Below are 24001 nucleotides of genomic sequence, written 5' to 3'. Positions count from 1 at the left end.
GAGTTAATTTTATTTTATCTGATCAGGTAGTGTGCATTGAGGGTTTGTGTCTCAAGGTGGATGATTCAAATCCATAACTAAAATAATGCTCTGATGTTATGATGACAGATAGGATTTTAAAGAGAGGACAGTGGGAACTGAAAATATGCTCCTCTTTAAGAAATTTCTGATAGCTGAAGAGAACATTCCTGTAGTTTTAAGTGCAGAAATGAAACTCGTGTCCCTTCCCAAGGGGCCTGTTCCCCTGACCCTAACGTGTGCCTGTGTTCTTTCCCTTGAAATTCTCGAGGCTGAAGAGAGCAGGCCCGCTTTTGTTTTTTCTACACCCATTTGAAAAATCTGGTCAGGAATGAGGCACAGAGCACGTAGCTAACTTGTAAATGGTTCTATGTATTTATTTCTTTATTTTCATGGGAACTGCATCAGGAATTGATCTTTGCTGTCTTATGCTTATTTCCAGTGTTGTTGAACAGAGACTTCTTTACTTTATAGATGTTTTGAAGGGTTTTATGACGGCTGGCCCATTTCCATTAAGATACATTTATGGTTTTGGGATCCTTATGGTCTTAGCTGTGATTTATAACTTTTTGTTGAGCTGAATTTTAGTCTTGGCCTCCTTTGAACTGGTGTTGGGTTTCATGACTTCCTTGCTGGCTGTTCTGTGCAAACCATTGAACAGTCTTGCAAAGCTTTACAAATTCAGGGCTTAGCTCTTAAGCTGTGCATTTAACAGGCTTGAAGTGAGCAGTTTGTTTAATTTCACAGTCCTGAACTGATCTTTCAGAGCCAGTGTTTTGTCAGTGTATTAAATGTGGTTGGATGGGGATTGAGGTTAACTGTGGCAAAATTTCTAACAGCAAAAACAGGCCTCAGCTAAACACACTAACTAAATATATGAGCTGAAAAAATCTTCAAGTTTTGTGAATTTATTTCTTAAATTAAGCTGGGAATGGTTCAGCTGACCAAATAGTTTAGTTGATGTGTAAATCCCAGCTTGTTCTCTGCTTGGAATTGTGTCCCTATTGCTTTTGGGCAGGTTACGTTGAACAGTGTTTTTCACTTGCTGGAGGGAAAAAAAAATAACCACAACTCTCCCTTTGTCTCTCCTTCTCAGCTCCCAGCACAGGTATTCTACACCTCATGCCTTCACTTTCAACCCATCCAACCCTTCCTCTGAGGGCTCTCTGTCCCAAAGACAGCGCTCCACATCCACCCCCAACGTGCACATGGTCAGCACCACGATGCCTGTGGACAGTCGGATCATCGAGGTAATGCTGGGGGCACAGAGCTCAGCTGGAACTGCTGCTGCCCAGTCACAGGCACGGCCTGGATTTCCTTCCTGCCTGTCTCTCATTTGCTCACTCAGTTGCCTGAGCGGTGAGCAGTTTAGGAGACACATTTGCATAAGGGGTTAATAATTAATTATTGCAGTCCATCAGATTTGCTGGAGTAATTGGTAAATTCTAGGGGTGTATAAAGATGGGGTGGAGCTTAACAGTTAAGCTCAAGTTTGGTGAAGTAATGCTTTTTTGACATGTCTAAAAATGTTCTTCTGAATTTAAAAGTCTGGGTTTGGGGGTGGGGGGTGGCTGGTGTTAATTTTAAATCAGACTATCAGACTAAAGATGCCCTAAGTCTGGGTTTGGTTCTTGGACTAGGAATGTTCAGGTCAAAGCTTCCTGGTGATCTGTTTTGTGTGCACCTGATGGAATTAGTGACAGTTGTGGGCCTGTGGACTGAAGCCAGCGCTGTCTGAGACTATTTCTGCTGTTCTTGCCTTCAAGCACATTTTTCTCGTATTTTCCTACCTTAAGCTGGCAGTGAGGGACAACTCTTGGAAATCATGCCTAAAGTGGTTGGGTTTCTTTCATTCTGTTTTGTGATAACCTTAACAAACTGGTGTCCAGGAAAGGCTGGCAGAATCAAGGGCTGTGCTGCAGGGCTTGGAAGCGAGAGCAGGCTTTGTTTGTTGCTTTTGCCTCTGGAATGGTTTAAAAACTCAGGAAGCCAAGCAGAAGCCTTTGACTGCTGAGCTCAGCTGCATCTTCAGCTGCTGATTTATGGCTACTGTGAAAAGTGGAGATGCTCTGAAGTGAGTTAGAGTTAGAGGATTCCTCTGGACCTTGGCAGCAGAACCAAAGTGCCCTGCAGCCCCAGGAAGCATTTTTGGTTAGAGGCTTTGTGTCAGGTGGGTTTATGGGCAAAGGTGTCCTCCCTCTCTTTTCTCTTGGGGTTTCTTTTGCTCCCAGCCCTTTTTGCTGCTTCAGAGGCCTGGCTGACCATCTTTGATGGGCACAAAGCCCAATGAAGCACTCAAGGAAATCTGAATTCTTCACCTTAGTAGAGTGATGAGTCTTGAAGGAGACGTTACTTTCTTTATTCTTTATGCAGGGCAGTAAAGATAGAAATACTTTCTATTCTTGCTCTTCACATTAGCATAAAAATAGTTGTTACATACTAAAGGCTTTTAAAAGGGCCCAAAGCCATGGAAAAAGAAAGCGGCAGAGATTTTCTAGTGCACCAGGAGAAAAATCCATCATAAAAAAGTGGTTTACCCAAGGATAGATCCTAGAGAACCTCTGGATTTGAGCAACCATAGTTACTTAAAGATTTTACTGCGCTTAATTATCATTTATCAAGCAAGTTAGGCTACTTTTTCTTTAATTTAACCTAACATATATTTTTTTTAAAAGAGTTTTTTATACTTCCTCTGTTTATTTCTTTTATCTCTTACTGTGTTGGCCTAGAACAACAGCCTGAATGCTTCTCCCAGCTCCTGGTGCAGACGGTTTTGTTTGAGGGGAAGAGTAGGTATTTCCTTGGTGCCTTTTGTTTTCTTGTGATTAACAGGATTGCTATAACTTGTAAGCCATGGCAGTGTCCACATGAAGTGTTTAATCTGGAGCTGATTTAATGAGAATCTTTGCAGCATGTTTTTACTCAGATATTGAGGCTGTTAATTGGAAGAGGCAAATTGAGAAAATAGCTTCATGTTTAGTTTAGCTGGCTGAATTCATCCTCCTCTGAATTTGAATAGGCTTGGGTTAGAATGCATTTGGTCACACAGCCTTTAAAGCAAAACCTTCTCAAAACACATCCATTGTGTGTCTTTTTCTCTCTGGAAATGATTTTTATTGATTGTACCCGTCCAAAGCCCTGAGATTTAAGAACACCTTGTACTGTTTTTATTTCCCGTCAAAGTGAAGTTGACAGACTACAGCCCTGGGGATGGTGTTATTTGTGTTGTAAGGACAGCTCTAAAGAACAGGGGGTTTGGTTTGTTTGCTGTTGAATTCAGAAGCAAATAAGCAAATATTCACATCAGGATTGAAGCTCAGAAATACTTTCTCAAAGTAAAAACGCCATATAGATAAGTGTGAAAAACAATTTAAATTCTTTAGTTACCCTTTGCCAGCTTCCTTGAAAGCAATTACATTCTCAGGCTGGTGAACAGAACCAATCACTTGTTATTCAGGTTCTGAAAGGGTTTTATTATCCTTAAAACGAGCAAAAGTAATAAATGAAAGAGTTCTTCATTGGTTGTTCATGCAGGTTTTAATCCACTCAGGTGTGCAGCAGTGGCAATCTGCAAGAATGCAGCACTTAGTCCAGCCTGGGTGAATGCAACTAATGAGCTAAAACAACTGAATTTCGTAACTGAATCTTTGCTGAGGATAATCATTTGAAACCATGGAGTGGAATGTGGGCTTGTTCTGTCTTTCTGTGAAATCTTACATTTATTATTCTACTAATTAGTCAGTTTGAATTGACTTCTCTGAACTTTGACAGTGTTTAACCTCTCTGTAGTGCATGTTCTTGCTTTGTACTTACACAGTCCCCGGATATTTTCCCTTTCCTGTTTGTACTTTGGGATAATTCAAATGGCAGGTGAGAAAAGCTGTGCAGTGCTGTGTGTCAGAGCTTAGTTCTCTCTTGTGCATGGCTGTAGAGTTGTGTTGTGCCCGTGGCATGAGGTGACACTTGTGGCACTGTCCTGGTGACCTGTGGGAAAACACTGCTCAAATGCCAAATTCCCTGTGGGAATGTGCTTGGAAAAGGAGAGGGGTTTGTATAGGGGCACTTGATGTAACTTTTCTTGGGGACTGACATAGTATGTAGAGTTGTTTCAGTATGGATATTGAGTTGGAATATTTTGGGAGGGTTTTAAAGGTCCTGCTTTAACCCAGAATCTGTTGGGGACAGGGGCCATACCAGGAGCTCTGTCCACGCCTGGAACACGAGCATGAAGTGCTGGGGGAATGCAGACAGTATTGCTGCTGGTTCTTCTTGTTTGGTGTCTTTTCTTTATTTCTCTTTCCTTTTTGGTAGCAGTGCTTTCAATAGCCTGTGAATCTCTTCCCATTCTGTAAGAATTCACAAATTGCATGGGTTTCCTGCAGGATTGGTGTGATGAGCAAATCCCCAATCCTGGAGCTGTTGGCCAGTGCTGTATTCCACTTGTCCAAAACTGGCCCGGCAATTCCCACACCCGCCCTGCTTGGTCCTTTGTGTGCTCTCGTACGTTTATTAACTTTATTATCCACCTTCTCTGTTGCAGGATGCAATTCGAAGCCATAGTGAATCAGGTATGGTTTCAAAAATTAAACATTTTCTGGTATGGTTTGATTTGGTCGTTTTATTGTTCATAAACTGTTTTCTTGTACTTCCTGTCTTAAAGCCTCCCCCTCTGCTCTGTCTGGAAGTCCTAACAATATGAGCCCAACTGGCTGGTCTCAGCCTAAAACCCCAGTCCCAGCCCAAAGAGAGAGAGCCCCTGCATCTAACACACAAGAAAAAAACAAAATTGTAAGTATGATATTCTTTTAATTAAAAAATTAGTTAAACTATGCTGGGAGGAGTGTTGGGATAAATTTCTGCCCTAAAAGGTGCAGGTAACCTTGGATTGCTCTGCACTGTGTATAGAGGAGAAATGTATTTGTAATTAATTTGGGAATGATGGCACGATTGCCTTGGGTTATAAATACTCAGAGCAAAGTGTTCTGGGTTGCAGATGAATTTCAGGCAGTGATGTGACACTGTCAGTGCAGGTCCAACTTTTTAAAACTTTAGAGGTTTCCTCTTTTTGATTCAGTTTTAATGTATTTTAAATTGGCTTTATTAGCACTATTTGAACTGTGCTGTTTCCATAGAAAGTGGATATTGACAATGCCTTCATTTTCATTGGAGAGTCAAATGTCTCAGGGAAAAACAGATTTTACAAAATGCAACTTCTCCATCAGAGGTTTGATTTAAACTGGTGGGAGGAAAGAAAGAAGAGTTAGAATAATAATTGATAATATCTTGAAATATTTGGAGGCTTCTAAGCTTTCACAATGAAAATACAGTTGCTTAATGGGATGCACAGTTAGGCATTTGATAATTTTGCTCTCATCTATTTGGCTTATCCCATTAAAATATGTAACAGTTCCAGAATTTTAGCATTGTACTTCTGAAGAAACCACTTTCTTAAATATTTCAGATGTTTTCAAATAATTGCTCAGAAAACATATGTTCCATTTGGGATCTCAGATTAGGGTTTAATTTTCTAGTGCAGACCTTCAAGATAAACAGTTCAAGACATCCAAGAAAATGTGTTGATTTGTTGTTTTGCTAAAAACCCCCACCACTCTCCCAAACTGAGGAGAAAAACTAGAGTACAAACAGCAGGACAAACCCCTCGAGGTTTCAGGTCATCTTGAACATGTGTGAAGGAAGTTATTTATTTTTATGTGTGTGTATAAAAATTAAAAAAATTATTAAAAATGAAATCCCTGTGAATTGCTGTTACAGAGGCCTCGTGGCCAGAGAGACTCCAGCTATTACTGGGAAATAGAAGCCAGTGAAGTGATGCTCTCCACCAGGATAGGCTCAGGCTCTTTTGGGACAGTTTACAAGGGCAAGTGGCATGGTGAGTCTTGATCTGGGAGGACAGCAACCCAGGGAAGATGGATTTGGGGATGCTGGGTGCTCCTCTGCCTCCAGAGGCACTGGGAAAATGGATTTAGAGGTGCTGGGTGCTCATCCTGTACTAGAGGGAAAACGGATTTGGGGGTGCTGGGTGCTCATCCTCCACCAAAAGCACCAGGCAGAAACAGGAACTGCTTTGTAGGAGCAGCACTGGAATTAAAGCCAAGCACAGACACCAAAACTTGAATCTCACAAGTGCATCTCCATTTTCACTCCACTGATCTCTTCATTCCCATGTTCCACACCAGCTTGCTTTCTGAAAAGGGTTTATTTTCTATGAGCTGGGAAATCACAGCCTGCTGTTAAATTATATTTGCCTTCTCTTAAAACCTTGGTGGTTTAATTGGCGTGCTTCATTTTAAGGTGGGATGGAAAGGAAATCAGCATAAACTGTGGAGTTTTTTCAGTGAAAAAATGCTTAATGTAATAGTTTGATCTGTAGGTAGTGGGAATATTTTGGAAACAGGCACCCTGCAGAGCTGCAGAATTTGTTTCCGAATTCATGGCTTGTGATTTTGAGAAGAAACATGCAGAAACCTCTCCAGGCTCTAATTTAAATAGCAGTATTGTCAGAAAAAAAATCTGACAAAAGAAAGCTGGAAACTTACCTGCTGCCCTCTGTTTTTAATGAATAAATACTTGAACGTCTCAAAGCCCAAATACTGTCAGCAGCAAGGGAAGCACTATTGTTACACTAAAAGTAATGAACAGTTTCTGATTTTCATGATGGAAATGAAATGGGGCATAGAAGTCAAGAAGAAAAATAAGTTCAGTATGATTTTGTAATAAAAAATAGATTTATATTAAGATTTATTTTAATAGAACATTTACACCTCAAGTATCAAGAATTCAATAATGAAAGGAATTCTGCATGAAGGAGAGATGTGCTCAAATTAAGTTTTTGTATATAAACACTTCAGTACTTAAATTTGATGATAAAACCACAAAGGTGTGTGTACATATGTCCTGCAAAAAGCATAAAATAGAAGGGAGGTGTGTGAATAATTAATTAATGACTCATTCCATTAGACTGAAATTCAGCTAAATTAATTGCTTGATACCACAAATTTGTCTGCTGGGTAATCTTGCTCTTTGGACAGATTAGTAGAGGTGTGCTATGCACAAATGAAGAATATTAATTAATGTTATTTTGAAGAGGAAAGCAAAGCTGCATTTTCAGCAGCTGGTGGTAATTTTATTTCCAGGGGATGTCGCAGTGAAGATCCTAAAGGTTGTAGACCCAACCCCAGAACAGTTCCAGGCTTTCAGGAATGAAGTGGCTGTCCTGAGGTGAGTTGGTATTTCACTAAACACCTATATTGTGGTATCCTGGTGCTGCATTTGACTCGCAGCTCTCCTTGGAGCCTTCTGGCCCAATATGTGTGTGATAGGCACAAAAAGCAGATTTCCAGAGAAGAATAAAAAAGACAGTCATAGTTCAGAGTATTTTTGTGGTCTCTCAATACCCACATTGTTCAGGGCATGCTGGGCAGTAAAAGGTGAGGATTAATTAATTTATGCCCTAATTCTCACCACCAGACAACACTTGAACTGTTCCTCTTCAGATTGCAGCATAATAATTTGTTTTCCTTAAGCACATACACCAATCAGTGTACCTGTTTTCTGCTTTCAAATCCTAAGTTTTTTTCATTTCTAATAATGTGTCTGTGATTTCACTCCTGAAAAAGAACCAAGCAGATACATAAAAACCATCTCCTCCTCTGATAATTCCTTTAGGGTTTTTAGTTATCCTTTGGTTTCCTCTTGGGATTCAATCTTCTGCACCCAGCTTTCAGGGTGATTTCTGTCATTCCAGTATCTTCTAATATAACATGCAAATGTGACTGCTGCTTACTGATGTCAAACAGTTTGAATTTTCAGACATCCTTTTCTTAGATGTTGATTTTAAATAACTAAAAGGAAGTATTGTAACTTAAAAAAAAAAAAAAAAAAAAAAAAAAAAAGCTGAGAAAAAAGGAAATTGTGGTATATTTTAATTACTTGTAAACTCAAGCTTCACTCACACATTGACCTAGGATTCCACTCAGCCAGGGGTGCATTTTGAAAACCCTCTGAAGGTATTTTTGATGCAGCCACTGATTTGTCTTGGTGCTCATCTGTTAGGAAGACCCGGCACGTGAACATCCTGCTCTTCATGGGCTACATGACCAAGGACAACCTGGCCATTGTCACGCAGTGGTGTGAGGGCAGCAGCCTCTATAAACATCTGCACGTGCAGGAGACCAAGTTCCAGATGTTCCAGCTCATCGACATCGCCCGCCAGACTGCGCAGGGCATGGAGTGAGTGTGGTGCAGGGGGTTCCCTTCCCTCCGCAGCTCTGAACACAGAGTGCTGACATGGGTATCAAGGACAGGTTCTTCCTCAGCACTGTTGGGTGTAGCTGTGCTTTGTTTTAGTTATTTTTCCCGTGGAGCCTTGGCTCATGTCTTTTATCATTTTTATTTTCTCTAGTTTTATCTGTTTTTACACCTTGAGGTCTTGCTGTAGTGCAGCAGATGAAATCCTGTTCTAAATAGAGTGAAGACTTTTCTTCCCTTGTTTTACTGTGCCCCTGCAGTGTTTGACACACACTGACTGATACTCTGTGAGGGGAGGGGTGGCTGCTCTGTTCCAGATGTTTTTGGAAGCATTTCCAGCTGTCTGAGTGGCTCCAGGCCCCACCTCTCTGCTTTCAGCCCTTGTTCTGTGTTGGGGGCGCAGAAGCAGCTGCTGCTGCCAGAGCTCATTCATTTTGTAGATCAGGGCTCAACTTTCCAGTCACACACCAGAAAACTGGGCACAGTTTATTGAAGGCAGTTTGGAACAGCCACCTTCAGCACAGGATACAGATTCCATGGGTTTGAGGACAGTCCCAGTTTTCCAGGGGTAATGGAACTTGTGCCACTCCTTCCTGACTTTTCTGCACTGAGCCATAGCTCCATTTCTTTGTTCCCAAAGCAGACTCATGGAAAGCCAGAGGTGTGTGGAGGGGTTGGGTGTGTAATAAACTACCTGTGAGGAATGAAAATGCTCCTTGTGAGCAGCCCTGCTAATGGCTCTTCTGCTTTTCCCTTCACAGCTATTTACACGCAAAGAACATCATCCACAGAGACATGAAATCCAACAGTATCCTTCCCGAACCTTGATTTTCTGCAGGAACAGAGGGATTTATTGTTCGTGTGGAGCTTTCTGTGGGGGTTGCAGTAGCTATTTTAAATATATTTTTATGTATAACTACTGATGTGCAATTCCTGTTGATGAGCTAGCAAGGACTTCCACAGAACATCCTTGGATGTTTATTTGCCACACTTGGGATAAAGATGTGCAACAGTTGTGCTCCAGAAGTCTCTTACTTTACTTAAATGGGGTTTATTCAGTCCTCTGGTGCTCAAATTCTCTCCTCATTGATGGGAGATGTGTGTTCCTGTTCATGTGTGTGCACATATGGGTTTGTTACTGTTTCTTGTGTATTTTTAATGTATTTAGAACTCCTCACACAACTGGCAGAAATGAAGCCAAAAATCTTAGTTTAAACTCAAGAAAAGGCAGCCTTTTACCATTATATTTCGTACAAAAATATCTATTTAGGAACACACCTGGAGTGAAAATGTTGTGAGCTGATGTTTTTCACCTTTGAAATGCTAAATTTTGGAATTACCAGCAGGAACTAGGGAATTCCTTCCGTCAAATGTGAGCAGAATGTTTTGGCAAATGTCATTAAAAAAAAAAAAAAATCTGCTAAGTTTAGTAGTTCCAGAATGTCAGTGGATTCCATTTTCAGTTAAACTCAAAACCCCCAATGTTTTTAGTGTATAGGAGGCCAGAAATTTTGATTCCTCCTAATGATAATCATTTTTGTGAAATAAATTAGCTCCGCTCCTGACGTAGAAATGAGGTGTCAGTCATGCTTATATTTCTGAATTGTCCTTCTGAACTTAAAACATTTCCAAGAGAAATCACTAAATGATGTCTTCTTAAAATAACCCCAGCAAAGAAAGTGCTGGTATCAATAACAGACAGATCCATGAAGGAGATCATTATAAATAGTGTGGATGGTATTTCCAGTTAAAATCATAGTTAAATCTCAGAAGGTCTGCCAGAGAACTTCATGGAAATGGATTTTATTTTTTTTTGATACTTACTTGTAATTTGTAATTTTTTTTTTAACTTTTCCTTTCTGAGTTGTGAGACCTCTGTGCTGTTTCTCAGTTATTTAAGAAGCTGTGGCCAATGAACTATTTTCTGTCCTAGTTCACCATAAAGATAAATCTACAAATAATGCTGGAACATCTGCTCTGGTTTAGAGTTAAATGTCAATTTAAGCACGGCTGCCATAAAATCCCTTCTCCTTTGTTTCACAAACAGCTCACAGCAGGTTTAAATAAAACAAGCAGCACTTGCTGGTCAGGTCAGAAAACACAGAAGTGTTGACTGAAGTTTTTGCAGTTTCTTTAACAAAACTACAGATATATTTCTCCATGAAGGCCTCACAGTGAAAATAGGAGACTTTGGTCTGGCAACTGTCAAGTCCAGGTGGAGTGGATCCCAGCAGGTGGAGCAGCCCACGGGCTCCATCCTGTGGATGGTGAGCAAAACATTCCCTGCTCTGAAATAATCTCGTGCATCTGTCTGTCCCTTGAGCACTGTCTTGAGCATTCAAGTCTGTCAGTGCTGTGTTGATTTTTATTCCAGTTGTAGGACAAGTGGAAATAGTGCAAGTAAGGCACTGGGCACCCATGGATTCTCCACTGGGGTTTGTATTTTAAGTATTTAGGGCTGCCAGTATATCTGGAAATGTATATTAAAAATACCAAGATGCTTGGCCGAGACTTTGGTGCGCTGTAAAATCACCTGAAACAAAGTTCCAGAAGCAGAAATGTTCTTTTCTTTAAAAAAAATTGTACAAAAAGCCAAATTTTTGAAGACTTCCCATAAAAGGATTTAAAACTAATTTGCCCAGTGGTATGTAATGTATTTATGTACATGAAACAGCTTGGAAAAAAAAACCACCAAAAGCTGCATATTTGCTCATTGCAGGCTTTTTTTAAAAAAACTAAATTATTTTAGTCATTTACAGCCCATGTCTGCTGAGCTGCCATAGAAGGGAAGTTGTTTCTGTTTCCTTATAAGTTCCTGTGATTCCTTATTGTGTTTTTTATGCTGTTGTACTTCAGTGCTCTGCTGAGTAATTCTGAGGGAATTATTGAGGAGGGAAAACAAATCTTGGGCAGTGGGAGAGTTCTTTTGATGGTTCACACCTTGTTTTGTTACCATCTGATGTGGTTTAAGAAGCTCCATAATTTTACAAATGTGTTAAAATGTTCCTGCATTTCTTCCCTAACCTTCAATCTGTGCTTTTTTGTGTTTGGTTTTCTCATTCCCTGACCATGTTTTGGTATCCGTTTACAAGAGATTCGAGTTTTGTATTTTCCCCCTTTAACCTTAATAGCAGTTTAAGAACTGATGGTGAAACTCAGGCTCAGTTCTCTGTGTAAGGTGTAACAGGAGTCAATAAACCTTGCAGAACCAAATAATAATATTTTTCCTAATGGCAAAATGCTTGTTCAGTTAAAACATTGATTTTTTTTTTTTTTTTTTTTTTTTTTGTGTGTGTGTGTGCTTTGAACTGTGTTGATATTTTTTAATAAGATGTGGAGTAGCCCTGCCTGAACTTCTCTAAGGTAAACTCATAAAAGATGTTGGGGGTTCCCTTTGCTCTCTCATTCCTAGCTGAGCTCGCTGTCTCTGCTTCACAAATACTTTCTCTCCTGTTGTGCATTCTGGTTTTGTTCTTAATTAGTATTTCCCCCCGCCAGGCCCCCGAGGTGATCCGGATGCAGGACAGCAACCCCTTCAGCTTCCAGTCAGATGTCTACTCCTATGGAATAGTGTTATATGAGCTGATGACAGGAGAGCTGCCCTACTCCCACATCAACAACAGAGATCAGGTGAGGAACCTCTGGGAACCCTCCAGTTGATTCCTGGCCGTGGCACATCCCCTTGGCCTGGAGAAATGTGGGATAAATACAAATGCAAAGCAGCTGAAGTGGTGTTTGTTTTGTTTTGAAACAAACGTGCTTTGTGTCAGCAGTGTTAACTGTTCACCTCAGTATTAACAGAGCAGGTACTCAAAGGAAATAATATACCTTGACATGCCCTGTTAATTTGTTTCCAGGTTACAGCTTTTGCTGCACAGTAAAATACTGGTTTGTACATTTGCAGTTATGGGAAATTCCCCTTTTGGTGTTAAATGTGCTGCTGTTACATCAGGAAGATTGGATTTGGTACATCAGGAAGATTGGATTTGGTGCTTTTTGCTAAGGGAATAAATCCCAATATTGAATATTTATTTAGTCTTTACTAAGCTGTTACCCTGCTGAGCCTGCAGGGCTCTTTTGGTGCCCTTTGGGACTGGGTTTCATCACAGAAGCTGCCCAGCAGTGAGGACCCTTGTATAACCTGGCTGTTGTGCTGTTGGTTGTTGCTGTGCAGATCATTTTCATGGTTGGCCGGGGCTATGCTTCCCCAGACCTCAGCAAGCTGTACAAGAACTGCCCCAAAGCCATGAAGAGGCTCGTAGCAGATTGTTTGAAGAAAGTGAGGGAAGAACGACCTCTGTTCCCACAGGTGAGTGGGGTGTCCTGCATAGGAGCCTGAGGGTTTTACAAAGAGCCATAAGCACACACAAGAATCTGCTCAGATGCAAATTTGGGTTAATAGAAGTACAGCCTATGTCTTGTTTTTGTCGTCATTCATAATGCAGCTCTTTTGGCGGTTCGTGTTTTGGTTGGATTGTGGTTTCTGTGAAGTTCACGAAACACAACCTGCAGCATGTGCAGGCTGAGGCTGTGCTAGGCTAACACCAGAGCAGAATTTCAACAGCTGACCTAGCTAGAGAGAAGCCAAACCCCACCCTCACACAGTTACAGTGAAATCTATCTCTGGAGATCCATTTTGTTCTCCTTGCCACAACTCTGAACAAGCAAAATCCGCTGGGGGATGTAAATTCATGTAGCAATTTCTGGTGGTTTTACAAGAGATGCTTTACCTTTTTCTGTCACTATAGGAATGGGGAAGGTACTTCCTTACACTCATTAAATATGTAATTAATTTAATATCAGCTATTTTTGAAAAGTAACTTCTTGTTGTTGCAGTTAAGCATTGTTTAGAAAACTTTCTAAATGTCAGGCAGAAGATGCTGTTCCTTCCTGTTGCTCTATTGGAGGGTGATTTAGATGCTTATTAATTGATCCTGATGTCTGTGAACGGATGCCAAACACCCTCCCACCCTCTGAAACTCCCTGAGGCCCTCACAGCACTGACAGTGGCAGGCAGAGTTGGATTTTTGAGTGCCTCACAGAACATTAAAATAAGACTTAACGCTGTAGTTGGATTGGATGAGAATTGAATGAGTGAATATTTAAATGGAAACAGAGGGAGCTGCTGGTCCCACAGTCCTCTCTAAGCTGCTGTTTCCCCCCAGATCCTCTCGTCCATCGAGCTGTTGCAGCACTCTCTACCCAAAATCAACCGCAGCGCCTCGGAGCCGTCCCTGCACCGCGCCGCCCACACCGAGGACATCAACTCGTGCACGCTGACCTCCACCAGGCTGCCTGTGTTCTGAGCTGTGTCCTGAGCTGCTCCTGCCCCTGCTCCCCTGGCTGGAGCAGCAGGAGGAACACCACTCGTGCTTCCCACGGTGCCCGGGCTCCTCCCGCAGGATCCTCTGCGTCCCTCTTCTACAATGAAGCTGCTACAGATTTGTGCAGTTCTCAGCCCACAGGGACACAGCTCCTCATTGCCTTTGCTACCATCTCTTGTTCTGGGAGAGGGTAACAGACTACAAATCAAGAGATCTATTACTATTTTTTTAATAGATGCACTTGAGCCTTATTTTTCCTCTTCCCAGAAGCGATGGCCGTTTCTTTGGCAGTGGCTGTGGCTGGGTGTGCTCTGTGCTCAGTGAGGTGGCTCTGAGGACAGGTGACGTTCTGGTGCTCTGACTGCCCCGTGCAAGTGCCACCTCACCCTGGGGAGTTGTGCCCAGAACGGGAAGAGGAGATAACTCTGGAAATCAGCTCCTGCCTAAGAGCTTCACCAAGCCAATGAAATAAGTTCAAATGCTAATTCAACACACAAAAAAAAATAGTTTTGCAATAGTTTTGCACATAGAAGAAAAACTCTTGCAAAAGGATGGAATCTGTTGTGAATTGTCCTGCTCAGAGAAGGAGGTGAGCCAGTCCTGCTTTGGTCATCTTGAGAAGCCTCCCAGCTGCCTTTGGTACTATGGACCTGTTCCTGCAGCCCAGGCAGGGGTGAGTGAGTGAGGAATGCTGAGCTGGGGGCTGGAAAAGACTGAGGGATGTTCCTACCTCCTGCACAGGCTGCATCCCAGCGGAAGCTGTCGTCCAAGAGATGCACTAGCAAGAGGAAACTGAGCATATACAGTTTTTCTTGTTGATTTGGGTTTTAATTTTGTTTTTATTGCTCCTGAGAAAATGCATTTATTGTAAGCCAAGGTTCCTCTGATTATCTTATTTTAATAAAATAAATTAAATTTTAGGTTTAAGATTCAATGTCATCATTTTAATGTAGCCATCCACAGTTCCGAGTGGGACATCTGCATTTGGAAAACTCGAGGAATGACATTCTGAATAATTTTTAAAAAGTAACTGTGGTAACAGCAGTGCAAGTAAAAACACAATTGATAAGACAATCTCTACATTTCCAGTCACATGACAAGACAGCTTTTCCCTACTGTCATGATCTTCCACCAGCAGCTGCTTTGGATCCCCACCCTGCTGTGCTCAGGCTCTTGCCCTGCACCACTTTTGCTCTCTTGTCTCTTGTTTATTGAGGTGCAGGTGAGTTCTTTGTGTTGGCTGAACTCCATGAAGGACAGGAAGAGGTGGATGCATCTAAAAATGGATTTTTTTTTCAATTAGGAGGTGGTGAAATGTGGTTATTAGGGCATGAACAGAAGCCCAGTTTGGGATTTTGCCTTTCTGTGGGTGCACAGGGACTTGGGGACGGGGGGTGGCTGTGCCCTTTGGCACCTCCACCCAAAGCTGCTGGGCAGAGCTGCTGCCTTTGCTGGGAATTGTGACAGTCCCTGTGTCCAGCTCTCCTGGAATGCCCAAACAAGCCTCTGCAGCTTCTCCTCTGCAGCAGCAAAACCCCACAAAGCTCCTGTGAAAGGGAGGAGAGCCAGACACAGGAATCACCTCCAGTCTGTCCTCAGGATTTTCTATAACAGAAGAGGGGTAGAATATTAATTCCTGGGTGAAAACTGGGGATGCTTTGCTTCCCAAATAGTAAACTGAGACTTGAAGGAAACTGCTCCATACAGTTCTGCATGGTTTTAATATTATTATTGGTATTTGGGCTGCAACTCTCTCTAAACATTATTTATCTCTAATTTTCACTTCATTATTATAAGCTTAAAACATGGAAGAAAAAAACCCAGAAGATGTAAGCTGCTTTTACTGTAACTCTGATTTCCCAAAAGAAACCATTAACCCATGAGTTTTAAACCAGATCATGTGTCTCTTGAAAAAATGAAGTATTTTTGATAAGTAGGTTTATTTTAACCAGCACTTGATATCCAATTAAATGAAAAGTGCTGAGTGAAGAACTTAAAAACTCAGACATTTTAAGTACCTGGGTAGCTTTGAAGAACAATTTAACTTTTCAATTTCAGACTACTCCTCATGGCTTCTTGGGGTAAAGTAAATCAGGAATGTCTTGTTTCAGGTAAAGAACATCCTTTCCCTTGATTTTTTTTTTTTTTTAGTGTATGCCTGCCAATATTTCTTTCTGGAAAAAAACAAATTTACATGCAGGAGCAGATGGAAATGAGCTTCAGTGGGAGGGTGAGGGCTGGGGGAGTGTTCTGGGGTACAAAGGACGTTTGGGTGCCCTTGCAGTGTTGATCTTAGTGTGTGACATCGCTCTTGGGGATGATTTCCATTCTCCTTTGTCATTAGTGCTGACCAGCTGGACCTAAGAGCTTTGCTGGGCCAGTTTTACCAAGGAACTGGGAATTACTGCAGACACTGCCGAGGCCAGACCTGACTGCAATGAGCACTGCTAAAAATTAACTTCAGGGGGGAATAATGAAGGGAAAGTTTAATTTCCTGGTCAGAAGAGAGGGCACAGCTGGCAGGGGCAGAGGGGAGGAGCTCCTGACCCAGAAATGCCAACAGCAGTTGAATGGGAAATCCTGCAGTCACTGCTCTGGTGCCAGTTCAAGATGGTGGACTCCTGATGAAGGTTCCTGCTGTTCCCTCCCATCAGAGACCCAGATCCTGGTGTCAAGACCCCAGGGGTGGCCCAGCAGCTTCCTGCCCAAGTCTCTGAACACATTTTTCTTCATCATTTTCCACCCCTGATGGAGCAAGACTCTGACCATCACTGATCCAAGGGTGGTGATTACACACCTTGCTTTCTTACACATTTTTGAAGTATTATTTTTATGCTTTTGTATTGCTATAGATAACCAAACCAGTTACACACCTGCCTTCCATTGCAACCACACTGTTTGAAAATAAACCCCACACCTCTGTATTTACAAACACTGCTCAGTGTCTCAGGGTTGTCCATGCTGTTACTCAGCAGCACTTGAGTGCACACTGACTTCTTGGTTTAACTGCAAAGTTAATACAAATGACTTGGCAGAATGAATTCTAAATAATTCTGGTACCAGATTACAAATCAAACTGCCTTTGCCACACCAACAGAAATCCCATTTTTAACAAAGCCAGAATTCAGTAACAGTTCTGTTAACTCAGCAGTGCATTAATCCCTCAGCCCTCCTGGGGAAAAGGGGACTGGAGGTACTGAGCTGCTGCAGAGCCACTCGTGGCCAGGATTAGTGAGAACACCTCACTGGTGTGCTGCACCTTCTGAGCTCCCATTTGTGCAGGGAGTTCAGGAATTGCTCCAGCAGGAGCCACTGCTGACTCTGAGCACTGGAACAGGTGGAAAACAGGGCTGGGAAGTGGCCTGGCAGCACCTGGAGAGCCAGGCCCTGCCCAGCCAGTCCCCACACACCCAGACTCCACCAAGCTCCACTCTGAACTCCAGGTGCTATTTGAAGTTTAGTGTACCAGTTCCTTTTGAAAGAGTAAAACCCTACACTGACCATTATTTCCAGTGGCTTTTGTAGTTATACATTTAGCTGATTTAGTGGAGGAAAACACTCAAAAGCACCCAAACTCTTATTTAGCAACAGTTTTTTACCAGCTTAAGCTTTCACTGGACCTGTATTTACACTACCACTCAGCTCACAAGACAGCATCTGTTAAGCCAGAGAGGGAGAAGACCCTCCTGGGATTAAGGGATTTTTTTTTTTCCATGCAGCCAAATTTTTTTTTAACATATTTTAGTCTTTTTTGTTGTTGTTGCCATATAAAAACTACCTGAAAACGTTACCAGGACTGCACAAGTAACCAGCAGAGCACGCTTTGTTTTAGGTGTGCTGGAGAGAGTAAAAGCATGGCTGATGAGCAGCTGTGGGGCTGTGTGTGCTCACTGGGCAGCAGGGGGATCCTCCTCAGCCCCAGAGAGGTGCATGAACAACTCCCCCAGCTCCGTCACCTCGCTGTCAGCGCCGGGCGCACTCCTGCTCTCCCTGTCCTCGATAAAGTCCCACAGGCGCACGGAATTGAAGAACTGCGAGAGAGAAAAAGCTCTGAGCTCCATCCAGCCAGCACCACGCTGGCCTGGGCAGGCATTTCCGCGTGAGAAACCAGTCACAAGTTGAGATGCCAAAGCTGGTTTGAGCTCGGGGTGACAGCCAGGCTCTGGTGTCCCAGAACAGGCACTGAGGGGACACAGCTGGGGCAGAGCCACCAGCACGTCCTGAGGTTTTAACCCTTTTCAGCAGCCCTCAGTACCAGCACAGGAGAGGAGGAGCTTTGGGTACTGTGGGTGAAAGCTTTAAGGGCAGAATTCCTGTGAGGAAAGGTTTGGACTGATTGAAAAAACAAAGCAATGATATTTTGTAGTTAAGTGAGAGGTGCCTTCTGTCTCCAAGAACAAACCTTTGCCCAAGGAACAGTGGGAAGTGATTTTTTTCCCTTTTTTCTCTGCAGGGCAGGAACCAGTCCAGCAGCACAGGTGACCCTGAGAGGAGGTTTGGGTGACAGCAGGGCGCTCCTTACCCGCACTGTGCCCTCGGAGCTGAGCTGCTTCCTGGGCTTCTCGGGCTCAGCCCGGGTCCCGTCGGGATAAGCGTGGAGGTAAAGACACTTCCCTCCAAAGGGACACGTTCCTTTCCCTTGCTCAAAGTACTTGCAGGGCTTTTTCCTGAGTTAATTAGAAGAGAGAGGGTTATTGCCTTTGGGGAGGAGATGCAGGTTCAGTCCCCACAGCCTCAGTGATGCTCTGGTAATACAGCCAGAGCTTTGGCCTCCCAGTCCCCAGCTGAGAGCAGTGAAATGGAGGGCAAAGATCATTAAAAGTGAACAAAAACACATAAAACTCCCAGCATCATAAATCAAATAAAATGGAACTGCCTTAAGATGTGGAAAGGGAAGGATGTTCAAAGAAGATCACCATGAGCCAAGCAATGACTGTTTTCCTAGCCTGTGTTTCCTCCTGCATTTCCCATCACTGCATTTTTATCACCCAGTTCCTCTCCTTTGCAAGATCTGTGCCAATCCTTTGTTAATTTAAGTTTCCCTCAGCTCTGCTGATCACCCAAGCTGTCCTGACTGCAGAGCAGTTCCAGGGTGGGCCCTTACACCGGACCTGGGGCTGTTGGTGGGTTGTTCTACAGTTAAATTGTTCTACAATGAAAAACAGCTGAAGAGGGAACTGCGAACCCAGCTGTGCCTGTTTAGCCTGAGAAGAGGGAGCAGGAAGGAAGTGACAGTGTCTCACTGCTCTGGGAAGCACAGGCTTCACACATTCCAGCCAGATTGCTACTGGATAACACAAGGAATGCAGGCCTGCAGTATTTGCCATCTCCAGCAGACATTACAAAAGCCCTGGGAATTTCTATCCCACTGTTCCATTTTCCTTCCCTGTTTGCTCTCCGCAGTCACCATGACTTGTGGGATCCACAGAAGCCACACAAAGCCAATTCTGGCAAGTGAGCTGAAATAGCTTCAACATTTCAGAGCACAGGGAGGCTGAATAACTCAACTACAATTACACAAGCACAGAGTGAAGCAGAAGTGTGACCAGAGTTGAGGAGCTCTCTGCACAGTGCTCTGTAATCACATCAGGTTTAAAAATAAAGGCTCAGCAATTGACTGAGTCTTGGAGCAGCTAAAGAACAACGTGAGGAGTGTGGGTGGTTGCTCAACTTACCCCACTCCCTGCTTAAACGCTTCAATCAGCTCATTCTTCTTCTCCTGCTCTTCCACCCAGTACACGCTGGGGATGACAAACTCGGAGATGACCCGGCACTCAGGGCATGACCTGGAGCAACGACACGAAACAGAGACGCTCTGTACCTCCCCAAATCTGCCACAAGCAACGAGGATCCTCCCCAGGGAAAGGGGATCTCTGTCACCTCAGGCAGCAGACACCTCCTCCCACGTTAGCACAGCACTTCATGTGCATTCCAGTTGGAATAACCCAATTCAGGGCACCCAGGGCTTGAGGATTTCCTCAATGTGCAGAAACAAAATGTATCCTGTGAGTGCAGCAGGAAGCCAAAACCACAAATTAAGGTGTCTCAGCCTTTTGAAATGCAAGGAGCTTCAATGAGATTTGCAGAAAAGTCTATTTTGGTAGAAGACTGAAAATATTTCCCACCTTCTCTTCAGTGTGTTTGTAACTCGAGAGATGCTGAAAGAAGGAAACTTCCCTAACTGGATGTTTTAAATTCTTTCATCTGCAGAGGGGGAACATGTTTGGAACACATTTTTTGTAGAGCTGGAAGATAAAGGCATTTACTGAGACAGATAAAAGTGTGGTTGGAGGGACATTTACCCAGAGCAAGCTGTAATTTAGGGGAAAATCCCATAGTTAAGCACATACATAGGAGAAAATGGAGTTCCTGGTTTTGCACACAGGTCAATGCAAGGGGCAGAGCTTTGCAAGGTCCCAGCTGTTCCAGAGTCCACTCTGCCCACTGCCCACACAATTAGAGAGGCTGAGCTGCCCCTGCCCAAACTTCCCATGCAGGGCCACGGAATTAAGGGAAGTGGTACCAAAGGACACCCAGTACATCTTGCAGGCAGCTCTCAGCCAAGCCCTGGGCCTGGCCAGCACCTGGAGCAGGCTTTGCTGAGCTCTGTGAACATCTGCAGCTCCCCGTGAGCAGGTTCAGCCCCTCTCAAGCCATGGCAGGTGCCTGAACTCACTTGATGATGGGGTTCTCAAACTGCTTGGCACACCTCCACTGGCGGATGCAAGACAGGCAGTACGTGTGCGTGCAGTTGGACAGGATCCCAAACCTCCTCTCCGAGGCCGAGGGTTTCTCGTACACCACCTCCATGCAGATGCTGCACACCTTGTCCTGGCTGGCCTGGATGGCAAAGGCCCTCTCCATGTCGTGCTCAAAGGTTGCCATGCACATCTGTCAGGGCAGAGAGTCACTGTGAGTGCCAGCCTGTCAAAGCAAATTCCCTCTGGGAAGGAGCTACTGCAGGGAAAACGTGGAACGCTCACTAAGGGCACCATTCCTACCTGTCACTGTCAGAGTTTCATTTAAAGAACAATAAATTCAATCGTGTTTCAGCCTTCAGTGTTCTCTCAGCTGTCAGAAATAAAGATGCCAGGGTACTTCATTCACCCCTTCCTGCATCTCTGTCAGAGAATAGCTATTGAATTATTTGATGCTGCAAACATCCCCAAAAATCACCTCACTGAATAGGTGCCACACTCAAGGTATTCCTCTGATTATAGTTAAAGCCATGCTCATTCACCAGATGCCAATTTTTACCCAGCTTAGGAATCAGTCTCTTATTTCAGGCTCTCCTCCAGAGCTTCTCATCCCAGCAGTGACAATCCACAAGCCATTCCCACTCCCACAGCACTGCAAAGTGAGCCGGTGACCCCCGGTCAGAGACCTCCCAAAGACACTCCCCTGGCAGACTTTCAGGGTGCTGTGGGAGAAGGCTGCAGGCCAGTCTCTGATGAGGACGAAATGGGAAAAACCACAATCTGCTACCTGCAGTATCACCGCCAATTCAGCTCCAGAGGCTTGAACTGACCACGCCTAGCACCGTTCTCTGGACAAACAACACAACAGAAGCTATTGTCCAAAGCCCATCTCCAGAGCAGACCTGAGCAGAGCAGAGCAGCTCCCCCAGCTCCCCCTTTACCATCTCATGGGCCTTCCTCTGCTCCCGGTCGAAGGGGTGCAGCACTTGGAGGCCACAGATCTGGCACAGCTCCCCGTGCAGGTAGAGGCAGCGCTCCCCAAAGTGGCAGGCGCCGGCGGCGGCGTAGGGACAAAGCTGCTCGGCGGCCCCGGGACAGCCCCCGGGCCCCGGCTCCTCCAGCCCGCTGCAGATGGCCTCCAGGTACGAGTGGGGCTTGCCCTCCTCGCCGTTCCCAGGGTCGGCGCGGCACCCTGCGGCCCCGGGGGCGTCGGGACGCTGCTTCTCCTCGCCGGAGCCGCACAGATCTGGAGGGATAAGCAGAGGGCGCTGCACTCAGCAACTCCCACCGGCTCCTTTCTCTCCGGAGTTTTCTTCCCCATGGGATCTCGTCTCTAAGCCCTTTCTTGGGATTTTCCCAAGCTGCCTGCTGAAGAGTTCAACTGCAGCGATTATTCAGGTGTTTTCTGGCAGCAAACAGACTAAATAAATCACAGAATCATTAAGGCTGGAAAAGATCCCCAAAATCAACAAGCTTGACCAATCCCCACTTTGTGACCCACATTCAGCTGTCCCTTGTACACCTCCAGGGATGGGGACTCGCCTGACCACCCTTCCCATGAAAGAATTCTTCTTGCTGTCCAGCCCGAACCTCTTCAGGCTTGAGGGATCCAACAGTTCCTCTGGTCCTGTTGCTAACTGTCTGACATTCCCCCTACTCCATCCTCCTGCCAAGGTGGACAAAACACTCCCCTCATCCCTCAGGGAGCAGGATGGAAGCAATCACTTCACAGAGCCACGGCAAAGGATGCCAGGCAGAGAGTCCAGCAGGGAGCTTTGCCCTTGAAACTCCGATAACCACAGGAGACACCACCTCCCTCCCTCCCTGACTCCCACAGCCGAGCAGAGCAGCCTCCCACTCACTTCTGTCCCGGAGCACCAGCGTCCTCTTCTCCCTCCTGCTGCGGGGGGCGGCGGGACCGTGCTCGGGGGGCGGCCGGGGGCTGCCCGGGGCCGCGGGGGGCGGCGGGGCCGCGGCTCCGCCCGGAGGGAGCCGCACGTGGTCATACCTGCAGCAGGAAATCCGGGATCACGGCCGGGAACCGAGACACCCAACCTGACAGTGCTCTGGGAAAGGAAAGGATCCCAAATAGCCGGTGGGACTGGGGAAACACCCCAGCGACAGGGCAGGAGCAAGCAGGGGAATAACGGGGCCGCTCCATGGACACACCCAAGTGCTGCAATATTTCCACAGAACATTCTGTGAAATATTCCCTGTCTGTTTCTGGACCTGCATGTGTGCACAGAGTGCCCAAATTGGAGCCCAGCAGCTGGAGGAGAAGCACATGGAGCCTGCAGCCATCGCTGATTCTGGGATCCCCAGCCCACCCCACAGCACCAGCTCCAGGGGAGCAGCTGATGGAATCACCCACGTGCAGCCCCTGATCCCAGCACATGGATTAGGCAAGGCAGGGATCTCTGAGGGGAGCTCCAGGCTCCTCGGCCAGCAGGGAATTCCTCCAGGAAGGCTCCAGGGGCTGCCCTGTGCCACATCCCCCATGGATCAATACCCGGTTCTCCCCAGAGCATTCCTCTGGGAATTTTAATCTGGATACTCCAGGGAAAGCTGTGGAGCAGCTCAGCCTCCCCACCCACCCAGGGGTCACGAGGAGAGCCCTAAAATGCCCGAAAGTCTGCACTGGGACCAGCAGGAGGGAGGCTGGGAACTGCACCAGGAGCTTCCAGCCCCTCCATGGCCTCTCCATGAGCACCTGCAGCTCTGGCTCCAGGAGCTGCAGGGAAAACACACCTGAAAACCAAGGCTCAATTTCTACAGAGTAAAACAGTCCCTGAAACTGAACCAGAGCAAAGCTCCTCCGCTGGAGGTGACAGCTGCTTTAGGCTCCGGCAAAACTCGCGTTTAACAAATGAATTCCCCCGGAGCTCTCTGCTCGCTCCGTGACCGCCCTGGGGTGCAGCTGACGGGACAGAAGCCCTCGGGGTGCCCGCGGAGCGGGGGTTACCTGCAGCGGGCGCCGTAAGCACACTGCCCCTTCTGGTAGTACTTGCAGATGGTGGAGGATTTGCTGGTGGCCAAATCGTGGGAGAACAGGCACTTGCTTCCCTCCCGACACACGCCCTGCAGGTAGTACCTGTGGAGAGCCGCAGGTCAGAGCAGGCGCTGCCGGCAGCACGAACGCCTTGGTTCGGTTTGCTGTCACGGAATCACCGAGACTGGAGAAGCCCTCCCAGCCCATGGAGCCCAAGCTGTGCCCGATCCCCGCGCTGCGCCCAGCCCGGAGCGCTGCACGGCCACCTCCGGGGACGCGGACTCAGAACCTCCCCGGGCAGCCCCGTCCATTGTCCCGGCGCCCTTTCAGCGAACAGAACTTCCCCTAGGAGACTTGCAGGAGCCTCTCCCTGCTGTCCCCGCTCGTTTCCCGCAGGGCCGGGACCTCGGGCAGTCCCCGGGGGAGAGCGCAGGGCTGGGGCCGGCGCGGCGGAGGGGACGAGGGTGGCTCGGGGGACATCCGCGATCTCCAGCTCGACACGGACCGGGCTCGCACGGAGCGTGGGGGCGCTGAAGGCGCTCGGAGGGCTCCGGGCCCGGCCGGGCCGCGCTCACCTGCACGTCACCTGCTTCGTGCTCATCGCGCCGCCGCGCCGCCACGCCCGCCCGGCTCCTCACGCCGCGCACGGAGGTTCCGCGGCTCGGGAGGGAGGGGGCGTGGCCGCGGCCGCGTTTCCGGCCGGA

At 45.9% G+C, this 24001-nt stretch overlaps 2 protein-coding genes across 9 annotated transcripts in view; one reads left to right on the top strand and one right to left on the bottom strand.

Moving 5' to 3' along the window:
- Positions 1-14537, top strand: part of RAF1 (Raf-1 proto-oncogene, serine/threonine kinase) — a 59018-nt gene extending 44481 nt beyond the window's left edge. For 5 of the 8 annotated variants that reach the window (XM_040076304.2, XM_040076303.1, XM_040076309.1 and 2 more), the window contains 12 exons: positions 1115-1268; positions 2748-2807; positions 4559-4586; positions 4679-4806; positions 5791-5908; positions 7173-7257; positions 8092-8268; positions 9048-9094; positions 10435-10553; positions 11785-11916; positions 12461-12595; positions 13452-14537. In XM_040076304.2, coding sequence (XP_039932238.1) covers positions 1115-1268; positions 2748-2807; positions 4559-4586; positions 4679-4806; positions 5791-5908; positions 7173-7257; positions 8092-8268; positions 9048-9094; positions 10435-10553; positions 11785-11916; positions 12461-12595; positions 13452-13592 — 1324 coding nt within the window. In that variant the 3' untranslated portion in view covers positions 13593-14537. The remainder of the gene's footprint in view (positions 1-1114; positions 1269-2747; positions 2808-4558; positions 4587-4678; positions 4807-5790; positions 5909-7172; positions 7258-8091; positions 8269-9047; positions 9095-10434; positions 10554-11784; positions 11917-12460; positions 12596-13451) is intronic. The other 3 variants (XM_040076307.1, XM_040076310.2, XM_040076306.1) reach the window with 1 other exon arrangement.
- Positions 13357-23977, bottom strand: MKRN2 (makorin ring finger protein 2). Its single transcript, XM_040076311.2, has 8 exons — positions 23873-23977; positions 23271-23399; positions 22171-22316; positions 21250-21554; positions 20287-20501; positions 19286-19396; positions 18133-18277; positions 13357-17641 (listed from the first exon to the last, which is right to left on the bottom strand). Exons 1-8 carry the CDS (start codon positions 23896-23898, stop codon positions 17498-17500), a joined length of 1221 nt encoding a protein of 406 aa, XP_039932245.1. The 5' UTR covers positions 23899-23977; the 3' UTR covers positions 13357-17497.
- Between the last annotated feature and the right edge of the window lie 24 nt (positions 23978-24001).

Source organism: Hirundo rustica, chromosome 12, assembly GCF_015227805.2.
Source record: "Hirundo rustica isolate bHirRus1 chromosome 12, bHirRus1.pri.v3, whole genome shotgun sequence".
Classification (NCBI taxonomy): domain Eukaryota; kingdom Metazoa; phylum Chordata; class Aves; order Passeriformes; family Hirundinidae; genus Hirundo; species Hirundo rustica.
Note: the sequence above shows the minus strand (reverse complement) of the source record. Positions and strands in the feature narration are given on the sequence as shown.